The 22,625-nt window shown below is 42.6% G+C and overlaps 2 protein-coding genes across 3 annotated transcripts; both read left to right on the forward strand.

The window, feature by feature from the left end:
- Positions 1-667: 667 nt before the first annotated feature.
- Positions 668-14,979, forward strand: LOC120048551 (zinc finger protein 135-like). 2 transcript variants are annotated; one of them, XM_038994629.1, is made up of 6 exons: positions 668-826; positions 1,324-3,872; positions 8,984-9,104; positions 9,482-9,656; positions 9,800-9,948; positions 10,169-14,979. In XM_038994629.1, exon 6 carries the CDS (start codon positions 10,214-10,216, stop codon positions 14,132-14,134), a length of 3,921 nt encoding a protein of 1,306 aa, XP_038850557.1. In that variant the 5' UTR covers positions 668-826; positions 1,324-3,872; positions 8,984-9,104; positions 9,482-9,656; positions 9,800-9,948; positions 10,169-10,213; the 3' UTR covers positions 14,135-14,979. Both variants share the same exon structure in this region, with proteins under 2 accessions (XP_038850557.1, XP_038850558.1).
- Positions 14,980-15,401: 422 nt separating this feature from the next.
- Positions 15,402-18,537, forward strand: LOC120048569 (zinc finger protein 418-like). The gene is made up of 4 exons (XM_038994655.1): positions 15,402-16,166; positions 16,350-16,937; positions 17,201-17,470; positions 17,717-18,537. Exons 2-4 carry the CDS (start codon positions 16,637-16,639, stop codon positions 17,977-17,979), a joined length of 834 nt encoding a protein of 277 aa, XP_038850583.1. The 5' UTR covers positions 15,402-16,166; positions 16,350-16,636; the 3' UTR covers positions 17,980-18,537.
- Positions 18,538-22,625: the final 4,088 nt, after the last annotated feature.

Raw genomic sequence — 22,625 nt, forward strand, 5'->3', positions numbered from 1 at the left:
ATTTACATTCTGGGTAGCGAAACGGAATGTAAACTAGGTTTGTACTAGGCTAGCTCCCCTCATTCACACATTACCAGACTCAACCAGAGATACTGGATATAATTACACGATACTTGTCTCTACCCTAACAATGAGATTCGTTGTCCACAGAGTGGAACAGCGGGATGTCAAGCTCCCGCCTATTATCTTTGGATTGGTGGATACAACTCGTCATTTTAATATAATTTTGAATATTCAACTAGGGTTGTTGACGTCAACCGTCTGTTTTCAATTGAGATTGAGATGTTATGCTGGCTTCATAAATATACATAGTCTCACATTTCACTAGGGATAACTCCACAGTTGCCGGGATGTCCTGTGCGTCTCACTTATGTCGTTACACTTTTTACAACCTAAGCATTACGAAACTTCTATTAGATCAAGTCAACCTCACGTATCAAAACAGATATTAATTTTATCTTGACTAAATTCGACACTCATTGACCCCATACAAAAACTTCTCCCTTGCTTTATAATTAATGTTCTGTGGACAGATTTTGGGCGGAGTAATCCCTCTCGCTTCGCCTCTTCATCTTTGACTCAACTAATCAACTTGCATACTCCAACCCGACAGGCGGCAGTGTTACATTGCATCTGGACGTTTACCCGCCAACGAAACGAAGTAAGTTGTATTTTCCACCTCGCTGCCGTGTCCCAAAATTCAGCCGATAAGGATATGAAATATGAATAAAGCTACGTAGCAATATTATAGCAAAGTTACAAATGTTCGAATTTTATATCAATGGCAGTAATATGAACGTGGACAGCAGTGACACGCCGGTGTAAGGTAATGCTGCTAACGTTAGCTAGACTAGCTATGTTTTGGGGATGGATAGCTGACTTTAGTTAGCTAGCTATATTAACAAACATTTCCTAGGCTGGATAGCTAGCTAGCAACATAGATAGGTATATATGTCAAATATAATTACTTGTGTCGATGTATTATTAAGTTTTAGTTTGCAAATTGGGTGTAAGCTTTTGAACACCCCGCTGGTCCAAGAAACAAAGACCCCCAAATGTGGGCCAGCGTCGGGCTTGGGGTGACGACGTTTCATAGTGATTTACGACCAAGGTGTTAGCTAGCTACATAGTGTAATTATCAATATCACACTACTTAACAAGTTAGTTATTTAAGTCTAAATGCTAGCACGCCCTACAGCTACCTAATGTTGTGTTGCTTAATTATGTGCCCCGCTTTTTATGCAATACTTCCCTGTTGATATATAATTTGTCATAAGTACAGTTGAACAGGCTTTCTAAACAATTATCCTTTCGTTACCTCAGACACTCCAGAGAGGCCCTATTCTACATGAATCATCGCATCGAGGACCGGTCAAGATGCAAAAGCGGAACAATGTAAAAGGGGAAAGGGGGCTTGGTGATGGTGGACCCCCATTTTGCTTTAGTTGTGAAATGATCTTTCCAGACCAAACCTCATTTCATGACCACTTTTGTCCTGCGGCTGGTTACATCTGCTCCTGTGGAACAGAGTTCTCCATGTATGTTGATATGATGGACCACAGCGGGTTACATGAACCAGGCCACACTGTAATTAATTATAGCACCATAAAGAAGGAACAATATCAGAGGGAGAGAGAGTACAAGGAACAGCTTTCGAGGCTGGTATTGACGGCGGGGCAGGGAAGCTGGGCTAAGCCTGGACTGACTCCGATGCTATCGGCCCCTATGCCACGAGCCACAAAGCCTCCACCTGGTCAAAGTGCCCCAACAACGGACCTCTGGCACCAATTCCAGCCAGTTGTGTTGGTGGAGACCCTGCGCAAGTTTGGAAGGACAAAGCCCTACAGGTGTGCCTACTGTGAACTGGGCTTTGCAACAAAAGACTTACTGGTATGGCACCACAACACTCATGCAAGAAATAAAGTCCATGGCTGCCTGCGGTGCGGGGTTCTCCTGCTCAGCAACAACAAGTCACCACAGCCTGGCCACCACCAGTGTGGCTCATATCGGGCAACTCCTGCAACCAGATTTACCACTGCCACAGTGCTGAGTAACAGGAAACAGCCTGCGGGGAAGGCTAAGAAGGTTGTCCAGCGTCAGCACTGTCCTGACCCGTTCAATGGGGAGCTGCAGCTAGGGATGCATATGGTCTCACAGCAGCCCGTTCCAGGGACTTCTGGAACAAAATACTTGAAGTGTAGAGTTTGTCAGGAGCCCTTCCAAACTGTCAAGCTGCTTGAGAGGCACCGTTGCACAATGGCAGAGTCATTTTTTGCGCAGGAACTGGGTCTGACGTCTGGCAAACAGCTCAATGGTCACAGAAAAGGGGAGGGGGGGACCAACCCATACTCCTTTCCTCGAAGGAATGGTGACAAGGAGCTGGCGTTCAACATTCAAACTTCAGCGAATGTAACTGTATACGACCACAAGGCAGTAGGCCCGGATAGGGGCACCGGGTTGTCTGCCATTTCTGTAAAAACGGAGGTTTCAGACGATGACTGTTTTGTGATTGAGGATGCGTTTTCGTGCTAGTCGGAACTAGGAAACTCTGAAATTTCCGACTTGCTGACTGGTTGAACACGGCACATGTATAACAACCAGTTAGTAAATTGGAAATGTCCGTGTTTCCTAGTTCTGACTAGCACGTGAATGCGGCATAAAAGTTCCTTCACCAAACCAAGTCAGCTGTCATACCAACAATTAACCTCTTCCCTCCCAGTACTACAGACATGAACAGTGCAAAAAGCATTCCCAATGTGAACCCTCTGCATTTGCAACAGACAAACATCTTCTATGGGTTATGGGTATGGGCCCGTTTTGTAAGGTACCAGTTTAACTCTAATCTAACTACTCAATTTACAACTAATCTGTCAGTAGCCTAGGTTTTTTTTTTTTGTGTGTGTGTTTGTCAAATGATATTGAAAATGTTACATATGCAGTATCAAATCAGTCTGTATGGTTCAGATAACCACAAACATTGTATGAAAGTTTGTCATTTGAAAATGCAGTAGTTTTTTTTTTACAGTAGCTTTACTGAAAATTTGGTATAAGCCGCATTGGCCATATCACAAGAACATGTTGGTTCTTTTTAGCCATTTCTGTGGTCTTGTAATAAAATATTGTTTTGTTTCCGCTCTCTCCCTTTCCTTTGTAGCAACTAAGGTGTAATAATCTGTGTGTTTTTCGTATTTCAGGGACCGAAGCAATAGCTGCAGCCATAAGTGATAGCTGGAAAAGGCTATACGGACATTCCTGACCTGCAAAACATTTTTTTCTCCAGAGATACTTAAAATTGGGTTACGGTTAGAGGTAGGGTTAAGATTTAGATTTTGGTTAGTTGTTTTACAAGTCAGGGTATGTTTTATAGCCTCTGCCAAGAGAGCATGATGGAAATGCAGATCATGTATTCACTGATTGCTTGGGATAGCACTCAAACATAGTTTGTCACTTGTGAATGCACATAACACACAAAAATAGGTGTTGTCTTCAGAATATTTTTCTATCTCCTGAGAATTTTATACGCACTGCACTAAGTTTTTTGGGAAACTTTTATTCTTTTACACCGGTTGTCCACCTTTGATGAGGTAGGCCGGCACCGCGACGCCATTTCCGGCCTACCGGATGTTGAGTGAGGAGAAAAAACAATTGAATCACGAATACAATAAGCTAACATTTAAAATTATGGCACACACCACTGTATCTGAACGTTGGCGAAAACATAAATGTTATGTGCAATGCATTGTGTATAAATATTGATATTTGTCGGGTTTGGACTACACGGTATGTTGACATTAGCTAGCCAGTAGCTTTCATCATGTCGACAGCTATCTAACTGGTGGTTCGAGGACAAGTTTGCACTAACACATTTTTGGGTGAGTAACTGCGAGTCTTACATTAACCTATCTTGCTATTGCGTGCATGTTTCTTTAGCTAGCTAACTGGAGTTAGAGCATGTTTTCCAACATGTCGGCCTACCTGCAGAATTTCGCTATAGCTAACGTTAGTTGACACAGCTACATACAGTGCCTTCAGAAAGTATTCACACCCCTGACTTTTTCCACATTTTTATGTTATGGCCTACATTTAAAATTGATTAAATTGAGATTTTGTCACAGACCTATGCACAATAGTCCATACTGTCAAAGTGGAATTATGTTATTAGAAATGAATAAAAAATGAAAAGCTGAAATGTCTTGAGTCAAGTATTCAACCTCATTATGGAAAGCCTAAATAAGTTCAAGAGTTAAAATGTGAATAAGTCACATAGGTTGCATGGACTCGCTCTGTGAAATAATGTTTAACTTAATTTTTGAATGACTACCTCATCTGTACCCCACACACAAAATTATCTGTAAGGTCCCTCAGTCGAGTTGTGAATTACAAACACCGTTTCAACCACAAAGACCAGGGAGGTTTTCCAATACTAAGCAAATAAGGGCAGCTATTGGTAGATGGGTATAAAATAAAAAGGCGGACATTGAATATCCCTTTGAACATGGTGAAGTTATTAATTACTTTTATTTTATTTCACCTTTATTTAACCAGGTAGGCCAGTTGAGAACAAGTTCTCATTTACAACTGTGACCTGGCCAAGATAAAGCAAAGCAGTACAACACAAACAACACAGAGTTACACATGGGTTAAACTAACTTACAGTCAATAACACAATAGAAAACTCTATATACAGTGTGTGCAAATGTAAGATTAGGGAGGTAAGGCAATAAACAGGCCATAGTGGCAAAATAATTACAATTTAGCAATTAAACACTGGAGTGATGGATAGTGCAGAAGAAGATGTAAGTAGAGATACTGGGGTGCAAAGGAGCAAAAAGATAAATAACAATATGGGGATGAGGTAGTTGGGTGGGCTATTTACAGATGGGCTGTGTACAGGTGCAATGATCGGTAAGCTGCTCTGACAGCTGATGCTTAAAGTTAGAGAGGGAAATATAAGTCTCCAGCTTCAGTGACTTGCAATTCGTTCCAGTGATTGGCAGCAGAGAACTGGAAGGTTAGGCGGCCAAAGTAGGACTTGGCTTTGGGGATGACCAGTGATCTATAACTTCTAGAGCGCATGTTGCTATGGTGACCAGTGAGCTGAGAAAAGGCGGGGCGTTACCTAGCAAAGACTTTATAGATGACCTGGAGCCAGTGGGTTTGGTGACGAATATGAAGCGAGGGGCCAGCCAACGAGAGCATACAGGTCGCAGTGGTGGTTAGTATATGGGGCTTTGGTGACAAAACAGATGGCACTGTGATAGACTACATCCAGTTTGCTGAGTAGAGTGTTGGAGGCTATTTTGTAAATGACATCAAGGATCGGTAGGATAGTCAGTTTTATGAGGGTATGTTTGGCAGCATACAGTGGGGCAAAAAAGTATTTAGTCAGCCACCAATTGTGCAAGTTCTCCCACTTAAAAAGATGAGAGAGGCCTGTAATTTTCATCATCACACTTCAACTATGACAGACAAAATGAGGGAAAAAAATCCAGAAAATCACATTGTAGGATTTTTAATGAATTTATTTGCAAATTATGGTGGAAAATAGGTATTTGGGCAATAACAAAAGTTTCTCAATACTTTGTTATATACCCTTTGCTGGCAATGACAGAGGTCAAACGTTTTCTGTAAGTCTTCACAAGGTTTTCACACGCTGTTGCTGGTATTTTGGCCCATTCCTCCATGCAGATCTCCTCTAGAGCAGTGATGTTTTGGGGCTGTTGCTGGGCAACACGGACTTTCAACTCCCTCCAAAGATTTTCTATGGGGTTGAGATCTGGAGACTGGCTAGGCCACTCCAGGACCTTGAAATGCTTCTTACGAAGCCACTCCTTCGTTGCCCTGGCGGTGTGTTTGGGATCATTGTCATGCTGAAAGACCCAGCCACGTTTCATCTTCAATGCCCTTGCTGATGGAAGGAGGTTTTCACTCAAAATCTCACGATACATGGCCCCATTCATTCTTTCCTTTACACGGATCAGTCGTCCTGGTCCCTTTGCAGAAAAACAGCCCCAAAGCATGATGTTTCCACCCCCATGCTTCACAGTAGGTATGGTGTTCTTTGGATGCAACTCAGCATTCTTTGTCCTCCAAACACGACGAGTTGAGTTTTTACCAAAAAGTTCTATTTTGGTTTCATCTGACATTCTCCCAATCTTCTTCTGGATCATCCAAATGCTCTCTAGCAAACTTCAGACGGGCCTGGACATGTACTGGCTTAAGCAGGGGGACACGTCTGGCACTGCAGGATTTGAGTCCCTGGCGGCGTAGTGTGTTACTGATGGTAGGCTTTGTTACTTTGGTCCCAGCTCTCTGCAGGTCATTCACTAGGTCCCCCCGTGTGGTTCTGGGATTTTTGCTCACCGTTCTTGTGATAATTTTGACCCCACGGGGTGAGATCTTGCGTGGAGCCCCAGATCGAGGGAGATTATCAGTGGTCTTGTATGTCTTCCATTTCCTAATAATTGCATTAAACATCCTACAATGTGATTTTGTGGATTTTTTTGTCTCATTTTGTCTGTCATAGTTGAAGTGTACCTATGATGAAAATTACAGGCCTCTCATCTTTTTAAGTGGGAGAACTTGCACAATTGGTGGCTGACTAAATACTTTTTTGCCCCACTGTAGGTGAAGGATGCTTTGTTGCGGAATAGGAAGCCGATTCTAGATTTAATTTTGGATTGGAGGTGCTGAATGTGAGTCTGGAAAGAGAGTTTGCAGTCTAACCAGACACCTAGGTATTTGTAGTTGTCCACATATTCTAAGTCAGAACCGTCCAGAGTAGTGATGCTAGACGGGCGGGCAGGTGCGGGCAGCGATTGGTTGAAGAGCATGCATTTAGTTTTACTTGCATTTAAGAGCAGTTGGAGGCCACGGAAGGAGTGTTGTATGGCATTGAAGCTTGTCTGGAGGTTTCTTAACAGTGTCCAAAGAAAGGCCAGAAGTATACAGAATGGTGTCGTCTGCGTAGAGGTGGATAAGAGAATCACCAGCAGCAAGAGCGACATCATTGATGTATACAGAGAAAAGAGTCGGCCCGAGAATTGAACCCTGTGGCACTTCCATAGAGACTGCCAGAGGTCCGGACAACAGGCCCTCTGATTTGACACACTGAACCCTATCTGAGAAGTAGTTGGTGAACCAGGCGAGCCAGTCATTTGAGAAACCAAGGCTATTGAGTCTGCTGATAAGAATGCGGTGATTGACAGTCGAAAGCCTTGGCCAGGTCGATGAAGACTGCTGGACAGTATTGTCTTTTATCGATGGCGGTTATGATATCGTTTAGGACCTTGAGTGTGGCTGAGGTGCATCTATGACCCGCTCGGAAACCAGATTGCATAGCAGAGAAGGTACGGGGGGGATTCGAAATGGTCGATGATCTGTTTAACTTGACTTTCGATGACTTTAGAAAAGCAGGGCAGGATATATATAGGTCGGTAACAGTTTGGGTCTAGTGTCTCCCTCTTTGAAGAGGGGGATGACCGTGGCAGCTTTCCAATCTTTAGGGATCTCAGATGATACGAAAGAGGTTGTACGGGCTAGTAATAGGGGTTGCAACAATTGCGGCGGATAATTTTTGAAAGAGAGGGTCCAGATTGTGTAGCCCAGCTGATTTGTAGGGGTCCAGATTTTGCAGTTCTTTCAGAACAAATTACACTGGATGGTGTATCAATACACCTAGTCACTACAAAGATACAGGCGTTCTTCCTAACTCAGTTGCCAGAGAGGAAGGAAACTGCTCAGAGATTTCAACACGAGGCCAATGGTGACATTAAAACGGTTAGAGTATAATGGCTGTGATTGGAGAAATCTGAGGATCGATCAACATTGTAAATTACTCCACAATACTAACATATATGATAGTGAAAAGAAGGAAGCTTGTACAGAATATATTCCAAACATGCATCTTGTTTGTAATAAGACACTAAAGTAAAACTGCAAAAAATTTGGATAAGAAATTAACTTTATGTCCTGAACAATGCGTTATGTTTGGGGCAAATCCAACACATCACAGAGTACCACTCTTCATATTTTCAAACATGGCGGTAACTGCATCATGTTATGTGAATGCTTGTCACCGGCAAGGACTATAGTTTTTTTTGTTAATAAAAATAAACAGAATAGAGCTAAGCACAGGCAAAATTCTAGAGGAAAACCTGGTTCACTCTGCTTTCCAACAGACACTGGGAGACAAATTAATCTTTCAGCAGGACAATAACCTAAAACACAAGGCAAAATATACACAGGAGTTGCTTACTAAGATGACATTGAATGTTCCTGATTGGCCTAGTTACAGTTTTGACTTAAATCAGCTTCAACATTTATGGCAAGACTTTTTTAAATGACTGTCTAACAATGATCAACAGTCAACTTGTCAGAGCTTGAATATTTTTTTTAAAGAATGTGTAAATATTGTACAATCCAGCTGTGCAAAGTTCTTCGAGCAGGTGAGTCAAGCTCATTCACATGGCAGTCCAAGTGCCTGCTGGTTTTTGTTTTTTACTTTCAATTAAGACCTAGACATCCAGGTGAGGGGAGCTCCTTACAAATCTGTGACCTTAATTCATCAATCAAGGAAAGAGTGTGAACCTGCAGACGCTTGGCCCTCCATAAAATGAGTTTGTCACATGTCTCAGAGACTTACCCAGAAAGACTCACAGCTGTAATCGCTTCCAAATGTGATTCTAATATGTATTGACTCAGGCGTGTGAATACTTAAGTAAATTATTAGATATTTCAGTATTTCATTTTCAATAAATGTGAAAACATTTTTATAAACATGTTTTCACTTTGTCATTATGGGGTATTGTGTGTAGAAGGGTGAGAAAAATATATATTTTGAATTCCGGCTGTAATGGAACAAAATGTTAAAGTCAAGGGGTATAAATACTTTCTGAGGGCACTGTAGCTAGCTGCCTACAGTGACAAGAGGAATAGATTTGATTTGGGAATTCCTGTAGCTTGTTCTTTTCACTTTGATTAGATCATCTGGATGTCAGACAGCCTCTATGGGTTGTGGTGCCTACAACCTATCAATTTGATTCAAGGCATGGAAGACACAAGTTGGAACATTCAAACCCAACAGAACAACACTTCATCAGTGTGTGAGTATGTGAGATGCATGTGGGCTGTTTTTTGGTGAGACAATTTGAATGACAGCATGGGGATAAAATGTTGCACAGGCTGCTAAATCTGGTGTGAAAAATACAGATGCAAAATGTAGTGATACCAGTGGTATGGTTGTTACATTGTTTATTTTATGATTTCAAGTCAGTAGCACAGCCCCATCCCTGTCTTGTCCAATCTATAGAAGGGGTTTTCTTGGCCATTGTTGCCAGGGGCCCCAGAAAGACTGACTAACATTTCTGCGTGCAAAGGGGAAGTTAACTCAAAATATAAAATGACTGTTCGATAAACCAAGACAGTTTTCGATGTTATGATGTAGAATCACGTGGCTCAAAGCGCTGTTTCTTTTGTTAAGTTACCTGGAGACGGTAGTGGGGGTTCCCTGGCTAGATTGTGGTGGAAGAGGAGACGCGTGGTTTGAACAAAAGCTGGATGATCGTTTTTGCCTGGGCTGCTATTGGAGGATCTACGTTGAACATTTACATTTTCCTCATCAGTCCTGCCAGAGAGCCTGCCTAAAAGTAAAGACAGTAAGTATTAAAATAGCATAAGAAAGTCACTCATGTATGTTGGAAATAGTAGCATCGTGTTACTAGTATCACAGAGGCTAGAAAAACTCCACCCTGAATCTAGTTTTAATGAGAATTCACCTCTTCCCTATGTGAAAACACAGAGCAAGAGACTGACTGACATGGGAAGTACAATTTCCTTCAGTAGAGGAGTCAATGATGAGGAAACAGTCAGCCTTATCTGCTGCCCATAGCAACCTTCCTGAACCTTTGTCTGCCCTGACTAACGAGAAACCGGTAACTGCTGATACTGGTAATGGAGACGCTACTGTTCTAATGTGTCCCCCTCAGAGTATTTTCATGTCCTGAACTGTGTATCTGATACAATATACCCATATATTTGTGCGATATGTGCTGCGTTTGTCTGTTTCTCTATATTTGATTATGAAAACTAAGACCGGCGCAAAAGGAAACCATTAACGTGTTATATCCTCTTTTTTTTATATATATATATATATTCATTTTTTTTACAGCCATCTGAAGAGAAGATCAGCAAGGAGGTAGACAACTGCCATAACATGCCACCTATGAAGGAGCCCTTACAAAGACCCCAACTACAGAGAGAAAGTAGAAGCCAACAGAACAAAGTGGTAGCTGAACCCTCTGACACACGGTCACTACCAGGTACCCCTGTTTTGGCTGTCCTTCCTAATCCCGGAGAGGTAAACTCTGGTGGCATTAATCACAGAAGAAAGAGCACAAAGATGCAGGCAAACATGGAGAAAATGCATGTTAATTCACATGCTACTGGTCATGCTAAAACTCAATGTGAAAGTGCCAATCCTGAAGTGCATTTATCACTTACTGGGAGTGAGCAAACATTGAACTGTATCACAAAAGAGCTGGTGGGTGTAACAAGGCCAGCAGCGGTAGACGTTGTTAGGAAACGTGGTCGCCCTCACAAGAAGGCAAAGATGCGGCATACTGTGCTACAAACAGAGGAGAGTTCTTCTCATCTGAGCACTGCAGAATCAAAGGATTGGAGTGAAACAATGTTTGACAGAGCGAATGACATTTCTTTTACTACAAACTGTGTAGAAAACAGGGATGACACGTCTCTCAGAGTTATTGAAACAAAAGCAATACCTCTAAACCGTGAACCAAGCAATACAGCGGTGTCTGTTCTTGACTCGTCCCCCCAAAACCATCAACCAGCTGAATCCAGCCCTGTGGCTATCTCACCCTTGGAACCAAAAAGGAAAAGGGGACGACCAAAGGGGTCGACTAAGAAACGACCAGGAAAAACCATGAACACTATTTCAGTGCAACAATCCCATGTAACAGAAGAAAAAATGGCAATTAAAAAGGAACCTGATGAGATGCTATTTGAAGAGGAAAAGAGAGGAAACATTGGTGCTCAGCCTGAGGAAGCTCCTGTTGAGCCTAAACACAGAGTAGGACGGCCACCAAAGAAAACAACACTCGTGAGGCAGTTTGCGTTAGCACAGAGAAAATCACAGAGAAAATCATGTTCTATTACAGCATCTGTGAATTCCCAGGATATTCCACCACAACATCAGAAGATTGAGACTGAGCGTTCACTAGATTATATTGCAAGGCATGTGTCTGTGTCACTTAGTCGCGTTGATTCTCAGAGAGGTGGGACTGCTGACATGATCTCTAATGTGAAGTGTGAGGATATTGAAATAGAGCTGGGTGATTTTAATTCCCTGGCACAGTCAAATTGTCTCATGTCTTTTCAATGCCACACTGACACCAGTGTGAAGGTTGAGCCCTGTAATACTAGTTGTGATGGCACTGAGTTCAAAAAGCCACTCAAAGTCGACAAACGCAGAGAAACTGCTGGCACTGCTCCCAGAAAGCGATCCCGGTTTGTTTTTGGAAAAACTAAATACAAAAAAGGAAAGAGGAAAAGGTGCATTGATGATAGAGGTAGACTCCAACGTGTGACCTCACAGGGAGATCCAGACACCATGTCAAAGCAGGCCGATGAAGGCAATGGTGATGTTGGAGAGGAGATGGACTGTGGCGAGTTAGCTTGGGAGTATGAGGGTAACACAAATGACAGCTTTTCAAATGGAAGTAAGTCAACAGATGAAGGATTTAAAGATTTGCCTGAGAGTCACCAAAATCCTATCATCACTGATGTAAACATATTAGAAACTATGTCGCATGAGTCCTTTTTAAAATCAAATGTCGTACAAGGTGAAGAATTCACAAGGGAAAAAATCAAGGAAGAGAAAGATGGTGTAGGTGATGAAACTGAATATAACCCAACAAGCAGTTGTGACCTGAAGGCTAGGGGGAGACCAAAAGGGAGACCAAAAGGCACAGGGAAAACATGTGAGTACTGCGGTCGCCATTTTGATTTTGTGTCTGTATATACCGTCCATCTACGCACTCATACAGGCGAAAGGCCTTTTAAGTGCATTGATTGTGACCAAGACTTTGCCCAGCTATCTAACTTAAAAAGTCATATCAAGAAACATAACAAGCGCTGTCGGCCTCTGAAGTGTCCTTATTGCAAAATGAAGTTCAGTAATTCAAAGGAATTGCTTGCTCATTGCAAGTGGCACTCGCAGAACCCGAACCAGGACTCTGAGTCTGGGAGTAAAACGAAGGATAACAGAAATGAGGCCATTCATACACCCCTTGTTTCTCTGAAAGAAAGGAGAAAAAGGGGTAAGGGGGGGATACTCAAATGCCACATTTGTGGGAAAGTATTTCCCTTTTGGTCTGGTCTGCAGGTTCATATACGTATGCACACTGGGGAAAAACCATATATCTGTAAAGTATGTGGGAAAGCCTTTAGTAATCGCTCATCAATTCGTATTCATGAGGTGACCCACTGGTCCATTAAGCCTTACAACTGCACACGGTGTGGGAAGAGTTTCACTCAGTTGTCGTCTGCAAAAAAACATCCCTGCAAGGGTCTGAGGGAGAGTAATGACAGAGATGGCCGGAAAAAGCCTTTCATATCTTTTACATGCCACATCTGCGAAGAGAGATTTGTTCAGAGGCGTCAGTACAAAACCCACCTGAAAACCCATGCTGGTGTGAAGCTCTTTCGCTGTTTATTCTGTGACCAGCTGTTTAGTGTGATGTCAGAATTTGAAGAGCACCACCAATATTGCACCAAAGTTAGGGGGGAGAAGATGACATCCAAATCTGAATTTAGGATTTGGAAACCTAGAGCCCCTAATCAGCAAAGATCGCAGCAACCAAGTGTCAAGAGTCATTCACCAGTCAAGAGTCATTCACCAGTCACCCAATTAGTATTTCCTGCAGCTGCTGATAGTCAACCATTTCAGAACCCTGGACAGAGTTCAGCTTCCTCTGTCTCGTTGCTGAACTGTGAACCTACCCCACAGCAAAAATCAAGTGATCATCAGTCTTCACAAACACATGCCAATAAAGCTATTGCTACAACTCTGCGCCCCTTCCAAACATGCATTATACCCACAAATAATCTCACCCCCCTTGTATCAAAGTTGAATAGTCTAGATCGTAAATCTGACCCGAGGAAGTACTTATGCCCACGTTGTGGAAGACTTTTCAGACACACAGGGAGACTCCGAGCCCACATGCTAACTCATGCCCACAGTCAGAGCTACACCTGTGACTGCTGTGGAAAGACCCTGGAAAGCTGGAAAAAGCTTTGGCTTCACCAGCGAGTCCACAGACAGAAACTAGGACGGTTCTCATGTCCAAAGTGTCGCCAAGGTTTCCGCTTCGTTGGGCCCTACAAGCAGCACATGCTGCGAGAACACCCGGAGTACCAGTGGATCGATGAGAGACCAAACAAAACCCTCCAAGGACTTGACAAGCAGCAGTGCCTGCCTTATCAATGTGAGGAGTGTAACGCCAGCTTCAGGACACTAGATTTGCTTTTCAATCATCAGCTTTGCCATTCCTCACCAGCTGACCACAGTATGTGGATACAGGACGACTGCTATGATTACTCTCCCTCGACACATGAACATGATGTACCTTCCAACATGAATGGATTTGACCCTCACATGAACAGTGGCGTAACACACTCCCAGGAACTCCACCATACCTACTACCCTTCTCCGCCTCTTCAAGCAAACCACCCACGAGGTTCACATCTCCTTCATTACTTTTCCAATCATTCAGACCTACTACATTCATTGTCACCCCTTATACCCGTGCCTCCCCCAATGCAACACCCAGGTTTCCAACCAGGCCTCCGGTCATATGACTCCACCCAGCCGCTCACAAGCCCTCTATCACCACTGTACTCACAGGTAGAGACCATTCCATACCCTGACAGAAAAGATGGGAATGTAAACAGGAAGCGGAGTAGAATTTATGGGAATGCGACTAAACGTGCTGCTAGATCCAAGGAGGACAAGGCGACAATGGGGGGTTTGGATTGTGCGGAGTGTGGTGTTCAGTTTCCTGCTGTCTCACAACTCTATGAGCATTATTTGCAGCATGCCAGGGGAGAGGTGTAAGAAGTGAAAATGAGGAACCTTTTTCTATCACAAAGGCACGTTATCCCCCCCATCTCTTTCTCAGAGGTTTACCTCTATCAGTTTAGAAATGACTCGTACGTCAACCAACAAAAGTGGCATTTTTAACACATAAGAAGTTGTTGTATTGATGTGTTTGAGTGAATATTCTGTTGAATGGAGATGTTACTCTGGTTGCTTGTTGGACATGAAGGAAGCTGATTACTTTTGGTTGTTATTTGAATTACTTACACTATGATCAATTTTAAATTGACAGTATTTTATTTTTCATTGGCGGGTGTCCCTTAATCTGAAAAGATGGTCAGTGCTTTTATACACTTCAGTAATTTTAGCAGGTTTTGAGACGAGGACAGATCATGGCCTGCAATCTATTTTTCAATGGTAGTTTGAGTGTAAATTGCAATGCTTGATCATGGAACATTGTCATACCTCCTAATGTCATTGTTAACCTCTTCCTGTCAGACTCTGATTCTCAGCTGATGATTTATGTAATTTAGTCTACCAATACAAGTGATTAACATCTATTTTAATTCTGTCCATTTATTTAAAAGAAAATTATAAACCTCATGTTTTGCATGTTAGTCATTTATTCTGTGGTTGTGTTAATTTGTAACTTATGCAAAAAATAATATTTTCACTGCCAGTACTCTAGTCGTTTTACCTAATAGGCCTACATTCCCTCATGTTTACAGAAAGTTATTTTGTTTAGAAAAGCAGTTCCTGTTCTGTTGCTGATGAACTGACAGCTGTTTACATACTGTATATTTTACTTTCTAGTTTCACTCAGTTATTAATGTGTCAGACAAAAATAAAAGCCACCTTTCTAATGTTGTGCTTATTTAATTGCAGACATATAGCCTCGCACAAGTACATATGTAGGCATACAGGACACGTCATGTGGGATTCACTTGCTGGTTCAAATGATTTTGTTGTCGAATGCCCTTTTGAAGGCACTGCTCTCATGGAACTATTGAATGGTTTTGTAGTTTGCTCACTGTGGAGAACAAACTAATTTTCCCCAAATGATTAGGGAGTCAATGAAAGGTTCAACATTTTGCAAGACTAACTTTGAATTCAGATTGATGTTTTATGGACTACATTTTAATTTTAAGAACATGTGTGAGGCTAATTTCAATTGTTACTAAATGTAATTACTATTTAGGAATTCCACTTTTTTTGCGCCCTTATGTATAGTGTAAAATTGTAACAAAGCGTTATTATAATGGGGAGGCGCCGCTAATAGTTTATTACGGTTACAGACGACAATGGGGTGTGATCCAAATGGGCGGCAGTAAATCAGTCACGCCACGGTCAAAACATTGGGGTGAAAAAAATGTTCTTCACAATCCTATCATCGGATGCGCACCGGTTGACATCAAACATGAAAAAGATGCATATCATTTAGTTATAATGCAAATATGTGTATTCTACTGCAAGCAAGAGATGTAGTTTACCGGTATCTTTGAAATATTTTACACCCTTGCAATAAACCGCAAGGGACAGAGGATCCATTGAATATTGAGGAGCAAGCAAGGTAGGCGACAGAATTTGAGGTTATTGACGGTCATAGCCCTATTCTATCCATGAAATCTTGCACCAATTAGTCACCGAGTTATCCTGCGTGAAGGTGTTCTGTTTTGACCAAAATATGTTATCTTTACTGCGAAGGCTATAAACTGAAGAAATTACACATATGTTATTTAACCATGCTGGAAAAGTAGTCTGATCGGTGACCAGAGTATGGTTCTACAGCTGACAGACTGTTTATAATACGGACCAAATGTTCAAGCCATTTCTTTTTGATCATACCCTATTGATGTGCCTACTAATCTCAAAGAATACAATAGGATGGAGACAGTATGTGGTAAAGGAGGGACATTGGATGGTGACATGCTGATGGTCATCGTTAAACAAGAGGAAGAAGACCATATGGAGCAGATGTCCAATGGTCCACTGTCATCTGACACGCTCATCAAACAGGAGCAAGAAGAGGGCCTAGAACAAGGCACTACAGGTGGGTCCAAATAAGTGTTTAGGAGCCTGCAAGCCAACACTTGCACAGAAACAGAATTGTAGTATTGATAATTTTACAACACGATACAATATATTAGTCTCTTATTTTCAACCTTGATTCTCAACACATTTTCTTCCTTCGCTCCTGCTATCCCACTAAATCACGGTCGCGCTTCAACTCCAGCTCCAGGCGACCAACTCCCTGAGGAAACAGACACCCTGGAAGAAGGAGGAGGAAGGGAAAGACTGAAGAGAGGTGCTGGTCTACTGTTGAGACTGAGGATGTCTCTGGGTCAGACTCCAGTTGGTGCTGCAGACTGTGTCAGCGCTGCTTCAGTTCCTCCTGGCAGCTAACGGGACACTTGTACTGGCATCGCGGGGGAGGACGGGGTCGCCCACGGCCACAAGGTCAAACTGGAGTTCCAGTGCCCAGTGTGTGGCGACCGCTTCCTCCGCCCCACAGCCTTCATCATGCACAAGCGCAGTCACATGGGCCAGTCCCAGTACGTCTGTGGGGTCTGTGGACGGACGCTCAAGAGCCTGCGCAAGCTGGTCTCCCACAAGCGCTCACACTCCCGCCGCCGCAGGACTGTGGCTGAACGACAGCAGTGCCATGACTGCAGCCAGAGCTTCCGAAACCTGATGGCACTCAGAAAACACCGGGAGAGACAGCACGGAGAGGAGAGGAATTGGAAAGATGAGGACAGGGCAGTGAGAGAGGAAGAGGAGGGAAGCACTGCAGTAATCTCTAATGATTCAACCAGAGTTTCAGGTAAGGCTGGTTCTTTATTAATATTTCCTCTTGTTTAGGCTATGGATTCACCTCTCATTTGCAAGGTACTTGGAATTCTGTGAACTTGTGTCTTGAATCCGATTATTCTGTTCTAGATATGATATGCATCTTGTTATTTTCTCTTTTCAATGAATCAGTTTTTACCTGTATTTGACAATCTTTCCTCTTTGCAGCAAATTACCACATCACTTGTGTATCCACTGATTCTCCTGACCCTGTCTAATTGCTTTCTCTTCCTGTAGCCCAGCCTCCCCAGTCTACTCAGTGCCACCAGTGTTTCATGACCTTTCAGGATGCAGAGACAGAAGAGAGGCATTTACGCTTCAAGCACCCAGTAGAGTATGAGAGACATCTCAGAGGTCGCACAGTGTTTGCCTGCTGTGTCTGCGACCGTACATTCCCCTCCTCCTGTCTGCTCTCAGCTCACCAACGCACCCACAGCAAGTGGAGTCTGCCCCCCACTGGACCAGAAGACTCTGTCCAAGAAAGCACAGACGGAGGAGAGGCTGAGGGTATATAGAATTTTATTAATACAGTCTATGTACTTATTATTTCTTTCAGTTTTCACATTTTATAATTCTTTATTTTCTGTGTTTTATAAAAAATATTACAATGTTTCTATTGTCACACACCGAATAGGTGCAGTTATTTTACAGGGTCAGCCATAGTAGTACGGTGCCCCTGGAGCAAATAAGGGTCAACTGTCTTGCTCAAGGACACATCGACAGATCTTTCACTGTGTCGGCTTGGTATTTCAGGTATGGACAATGAAAAAAACAGAGCTGGTCCAATGAGCTGTGAGCACTGTCATATCATCTTCAATGACCCTCGAACCTGGGAACGTCACATGACGGCCAAGCACCCCCCATCCCTGTCGACACCTACTTCACCAGGGAATGCCTACCTGACTTCTAGACCTGCCAGGGGTCAACTACGACCCTATCGCTGCTCCTCCTGTGGAGAGAGATTCATACAGGAAAGCACCCTGACCAAACACTGCACCGAGGCACACGCCAGCTGAGAGAGGATGGTTCTGGGAGCATAGATACCAAGATGAAGAGGACAAGAGGCAAGTTGGAGTGATATATATAGGAGTGTTTTCCAGGAGGGCCTTGACTAACTATTTACCAAGTTGTTTAATGAAGAAATGACGTGTCACTTAGGATAAATCAAATATCATTTCATTGTAGGCCTTAGTGTCAACCCTTATGTCAACTTTCTCCAACACCAACAGAATCCTCACAAAATATATTTTGAATTAATATCTCTTCTAGGGCTGTGATGATACCAGTATCGCAATATTTTTTCCATGGCAAAAATTAAAACATGAAGCAGACCAGACACTTTGGTCCTTTTATTTTCCAAGCTATAGCTTTGAAAATAAATACATGTGATTCTGGATAAAAACATAATGATGTTTGTTTCCAACTTCAAGGCTGTTTCCCCAAAGAAGTTAAATCCACTTCGTGTTTTGTTTCCTTGTCACGATACTGGTATCGTCCCGGCCCTAACAACTTGAAAAGCACCGTGTCAAAATGGAGTAGTTTTCAAAATAAAAGCCTGACCATATTTATTAGAGATTCACATAAAAAAAATGTTTTATCCTGTACCATGATTAAAGATGAAAACAGACCTAACCAGCTTTTGATAATTTTGATAGCAATAATGTCTGTACTACGTCATGTAAACTACATTAACAAAAGTATGTGAACACCTGCTAATATGGAATTGGTCCCCCCTTTGCTGCTATAACAGCCTCCACTCTTTTGGGAAGGCTTTCCATTAGATGTTTGAACATTGCTGTGGGTACTTGCTTCCATTCAGCCACGAGCATTAGTGAGGTCGGGCACTGATGTTGAGCGATTAGGCCTGGCTCGCAGTCTGAGTTCCAATTCATCCTAAAAGTGTTCGATGGGGTTGAGGTCAAGGCTCTATGCAGGCCTGTCAAGTTCTTCCACACCGATCTCAACAAACCATTTCTGTATGGACCTCGCTTTGTGGACGGTGGCATTGTAATGCTGAAACAGGAAAGGGCCTTCCCCAAACTGTTGCCACAAAGTTGGAAGCACTGAATCGTCAAGAATGTCATTGTATGCTGTAGGATTTCCCTTCACTTGAACTAAGGGGCTTAGCACAAACCATGAACAACCATTATTTCTCCTCCACCAAACTTTACCTTTGGCACTATGCATTGGGGCAGGTAGCGTTCTCCTGGCATCCGCCAAACCCAGATTCATTCATCGGACTGCCAGATGGTGAAGCGTGACTCATCACTCCAGAGAACGGGTTTCCACTGCTCCAAATCCAATGGCGGCAAGCTTTACACCTCTCCAACTGAAGCTTGGCATTGTACATGGTGATCTTAGGCTGCTCGGCCATGGAAACCCATGTCATGAAGCTCTCAATGAACAGTTCTTGTGCTGACGTTGCTTCCAGAGGCAGTTTGGAACTCGGTAGTGTTTTACCGGCACACTGGAGGTCACGTGTCATGAGGGCAGTCAAATTCCACGTGACCATTTAGTCACGGTAATTAGGCTTCTCCAAGCTCTGATGCTGCTGATGGTCATTAGTAGCATACCAAACTTGCTAACTGCCTGGCACTCTATTGACCTTCTATCACTCTGACATTAATGCAAATGTAATCAAAAATCTAATCAAACACTTAATGAGAGCCCATGAGCTCATGTTGTGCAACATTTCTATAGGCTATGCAATTGAGAAAACAGAATGATGGCCTCTATTAAAAATAGGAGGATCCCATCAGCTTTCAATAGGCTAGGTTTACTAACTATTTCTCAACTTTCCTAATATTAAGCACATTGCTTCTCTTTAAAACAGGAGTATAGCCTATCTGGCTGGAATGAAAATGAACCACGAGAAAAGCGTCCTCCATTCACTATTTAAGTGCATAGATTACATGTATTTTTTTCTGCGAACCCTGTTTCGAGACAGTTGCATGATAATGGTGTATTATAAATCAAAATACATTTCACACATATGTTATTTAGTATACAGGAAAGTATTCAGACCCCTTGACTTTTTCCACATTTTGTAACATTACAGACTTATTCTATAATGGATTTTTTAAAATGCTCCTCATCAATCTACACAGAATACCCCAAAATGACAAAGTGAAAACAGGTTTTTAGAGTTTTTGCAAAATATAAAAATACTTATTTACATAAGTATTCAGACCCTTTGCTATGACATTCGAAATTGAGCTTGAGTGCATCCTGTTTCCATTGATCATCCTTGAGATGTTTCTACAACTTGTTTGGAATCCACCTGTGGTAAATTCAGTTGATTGGACATGATTTTGAAAGGCACACACCTGTCTTTATAATGTCCCACAGTTGACAGTGCATGTCAGAGCAAAAACCAAGACATGAGGTCGAAGGAATTGAGACAGGTTTGTGTCGAGGCACAGACATGGGGAAGGGTACCAAAAAATGTCTGCAGCATTGAAGGTCCCCAAGAACACAGTGGCCTCCATTATTCTTAAAAGGAAGATGTTTGGAACCACCAAGACTTCCTAAAGCTGGCCACCTGGCCAAACTGAGCAATTGGTGGAGAAGGGCCTTGGTCAGGGAGGTGACCAAGAACTCTGACAGAGCTGTAGAGTTCCTCTGTGGAGATGGGAGAATCTTCCAGAAGGACAACCATCTCTGCAGCACTCCACCAATCAGGCCTTTATGGTAGAGTGGCCAGACAGAAGCCACTCCTCAGTAAAATGCACATGAGAGCCCGCTTGGAGTTTGCCAAAAGGCAGCTAAAGACTCTCAGACCATGAGAAACAAGATTCTCTGGTCTGATGAAACCAAGATTGAGCTCTTTGGTATGAATGCCGAGCGCCATGTCTGGAGGAAACCTGGCACCATCCCTACTGTGAAGCATGGTGGTGGCTGCATCATGCTGTGGGGATGTTTTTCAGTGGCAGGGACTGGGAGACTAGTCAGGATCGAGGCAAAGATGAACGGAGCAAAGTACAGAGAGATCCTTGATGAAAACCTGCTCCAGAGCGCTCAGGACCTCAGACTGGGGCAAAGGTTCACCTTCCAACAGGACAACGACCCTAAGCACACAGGCAAGACAACACAGGAGTGGCTTCGGGTCAAGTCTCTGAATGTCCTTGAGTGGCCCAGCCAGAGCCCGGACTTGAACCCGATCAAACATCTTTGGAGAGACCTGAAAATAGCTGTGCCGCAACCCTACCCATCCAACCTGACAGAGCTTAAGAGGATCTGCAGAGAAGAATGGGAGAAACTCCCCAAATACAGGTGTGCCAAGCTTTTGTAGCATCATACCCAAGAAGACTCAATGCTGTAATCGCTGCCAAAGGTGCTTCAACAAAGTACTGAGTAAAGGGTCGGAATACTTATGTCAATGTGATATTTCAGTTTTTTTATTTTGTATAAATTAGCAAACATTTCTAAAAACCTGTTTTTGCTTTGTCATTATGGGGTATTGTGTGTGGATGAGGGGAAAAAAATATTTAATCATTTTTAGAATAAGGCTGTAACTTAACAAAATGTGGAAAAAGTCAAGGGGTCTGAATACTTTCCGAAGGCACTGTATGTAAAGACAAGATTAAATCAAGAATAGTGTGATTGGTGACAATATCAGCCTATCACTTAATGATGCCCATTTTAACGCAAACAGCACATGTTTATTTTGCAACTTTTTCAAATCATAGTTGCACACCTCATGTAGCCTGGCCTATATGCTTTGATAAGGTTTGTATCACAACTAAAGTGGCCAAGTAACTTCTTAAAATGAAGCACATTAATCCGCTTTACTACAGGTGTAGAGCCTAACTGGCATACATATGCAGCGCGTGAGTTTCAAGTTTGGGGAAGGTAATTTTCACCATAAAAAATGCACCTTCATAAATAAAAGCATTAAATGCATATTTTCATTTGTGGTCACTTTTGAGAATTGGTGTTTTCCTGCTAATGGAACATTTGTGCTTATTGCCTTTTGCCATTTGCTCATTGCTGGGCTTATAATGTGAAGAATAGCCTAACAATTTATCAACCTTTTTAAGCTAAATGTTCTAATCTGTTTCGTCAGGCTCATTGCTTGAAACAGTTTTTTTTATGCTAGTGGTTGTATTAATTTGGGATCTATCGCATCCCACAACTGTCCCAGACTGTTTGGAATATTTATTTCTCGCACAGAATAGAATAGGTCAACTTTTGTACTATGGCGGATAGTAGTTCGTTAGGCCTACTCATCTTGTTGGCTGACGAAAAGTAAATGTGGACAGTTCTTCCAATATCTTCAATATACGCCTCGGAATTGGATAAGGATGCGTGCAATTGTGTTTGTCTTCACTTGTAGCATGTGACAAAGACCCAATCACGTGAGTGAGAGGTGCTTCGGCACGCAGCCGGGGAAGGGAATTATAATTATTGTATTCAGCCCAAGGGAACAACAGTCACTGGCCGCAAAAAGCATGGATTTTTTAGAGGGCATTACGGCCATACAAAGGGGATGCAGCCGGGAAATTCAAGGCTCTTCAAATTGTGAATCAGAGACTGATGAAGTGTGTATAGCCTATGCAAAAAACAAAGCAGAGCTCATGCCTTTCGTGCAACTTTTTTCAAATCATCATTAGAGTTGCATCACGCAGCCTTAGAATATGTTAAAATCTAAATATATAGCCCA

The sequence above is a fragment of the Salvelinus namaycush genome, chromosome 5, assembly GCF_016432855.1.
Source record: "Salvelinus namaycush isolate Seneca chromosome 5, SaNama_1.0, whole genome shotgun sequence".
Lineage (NCBI taxonomy): Eukaryota > Metazoa > Chordata > Actinopteri > Salmoniformes > Salmonidae > Salvelinus > Salvelinus namaycush.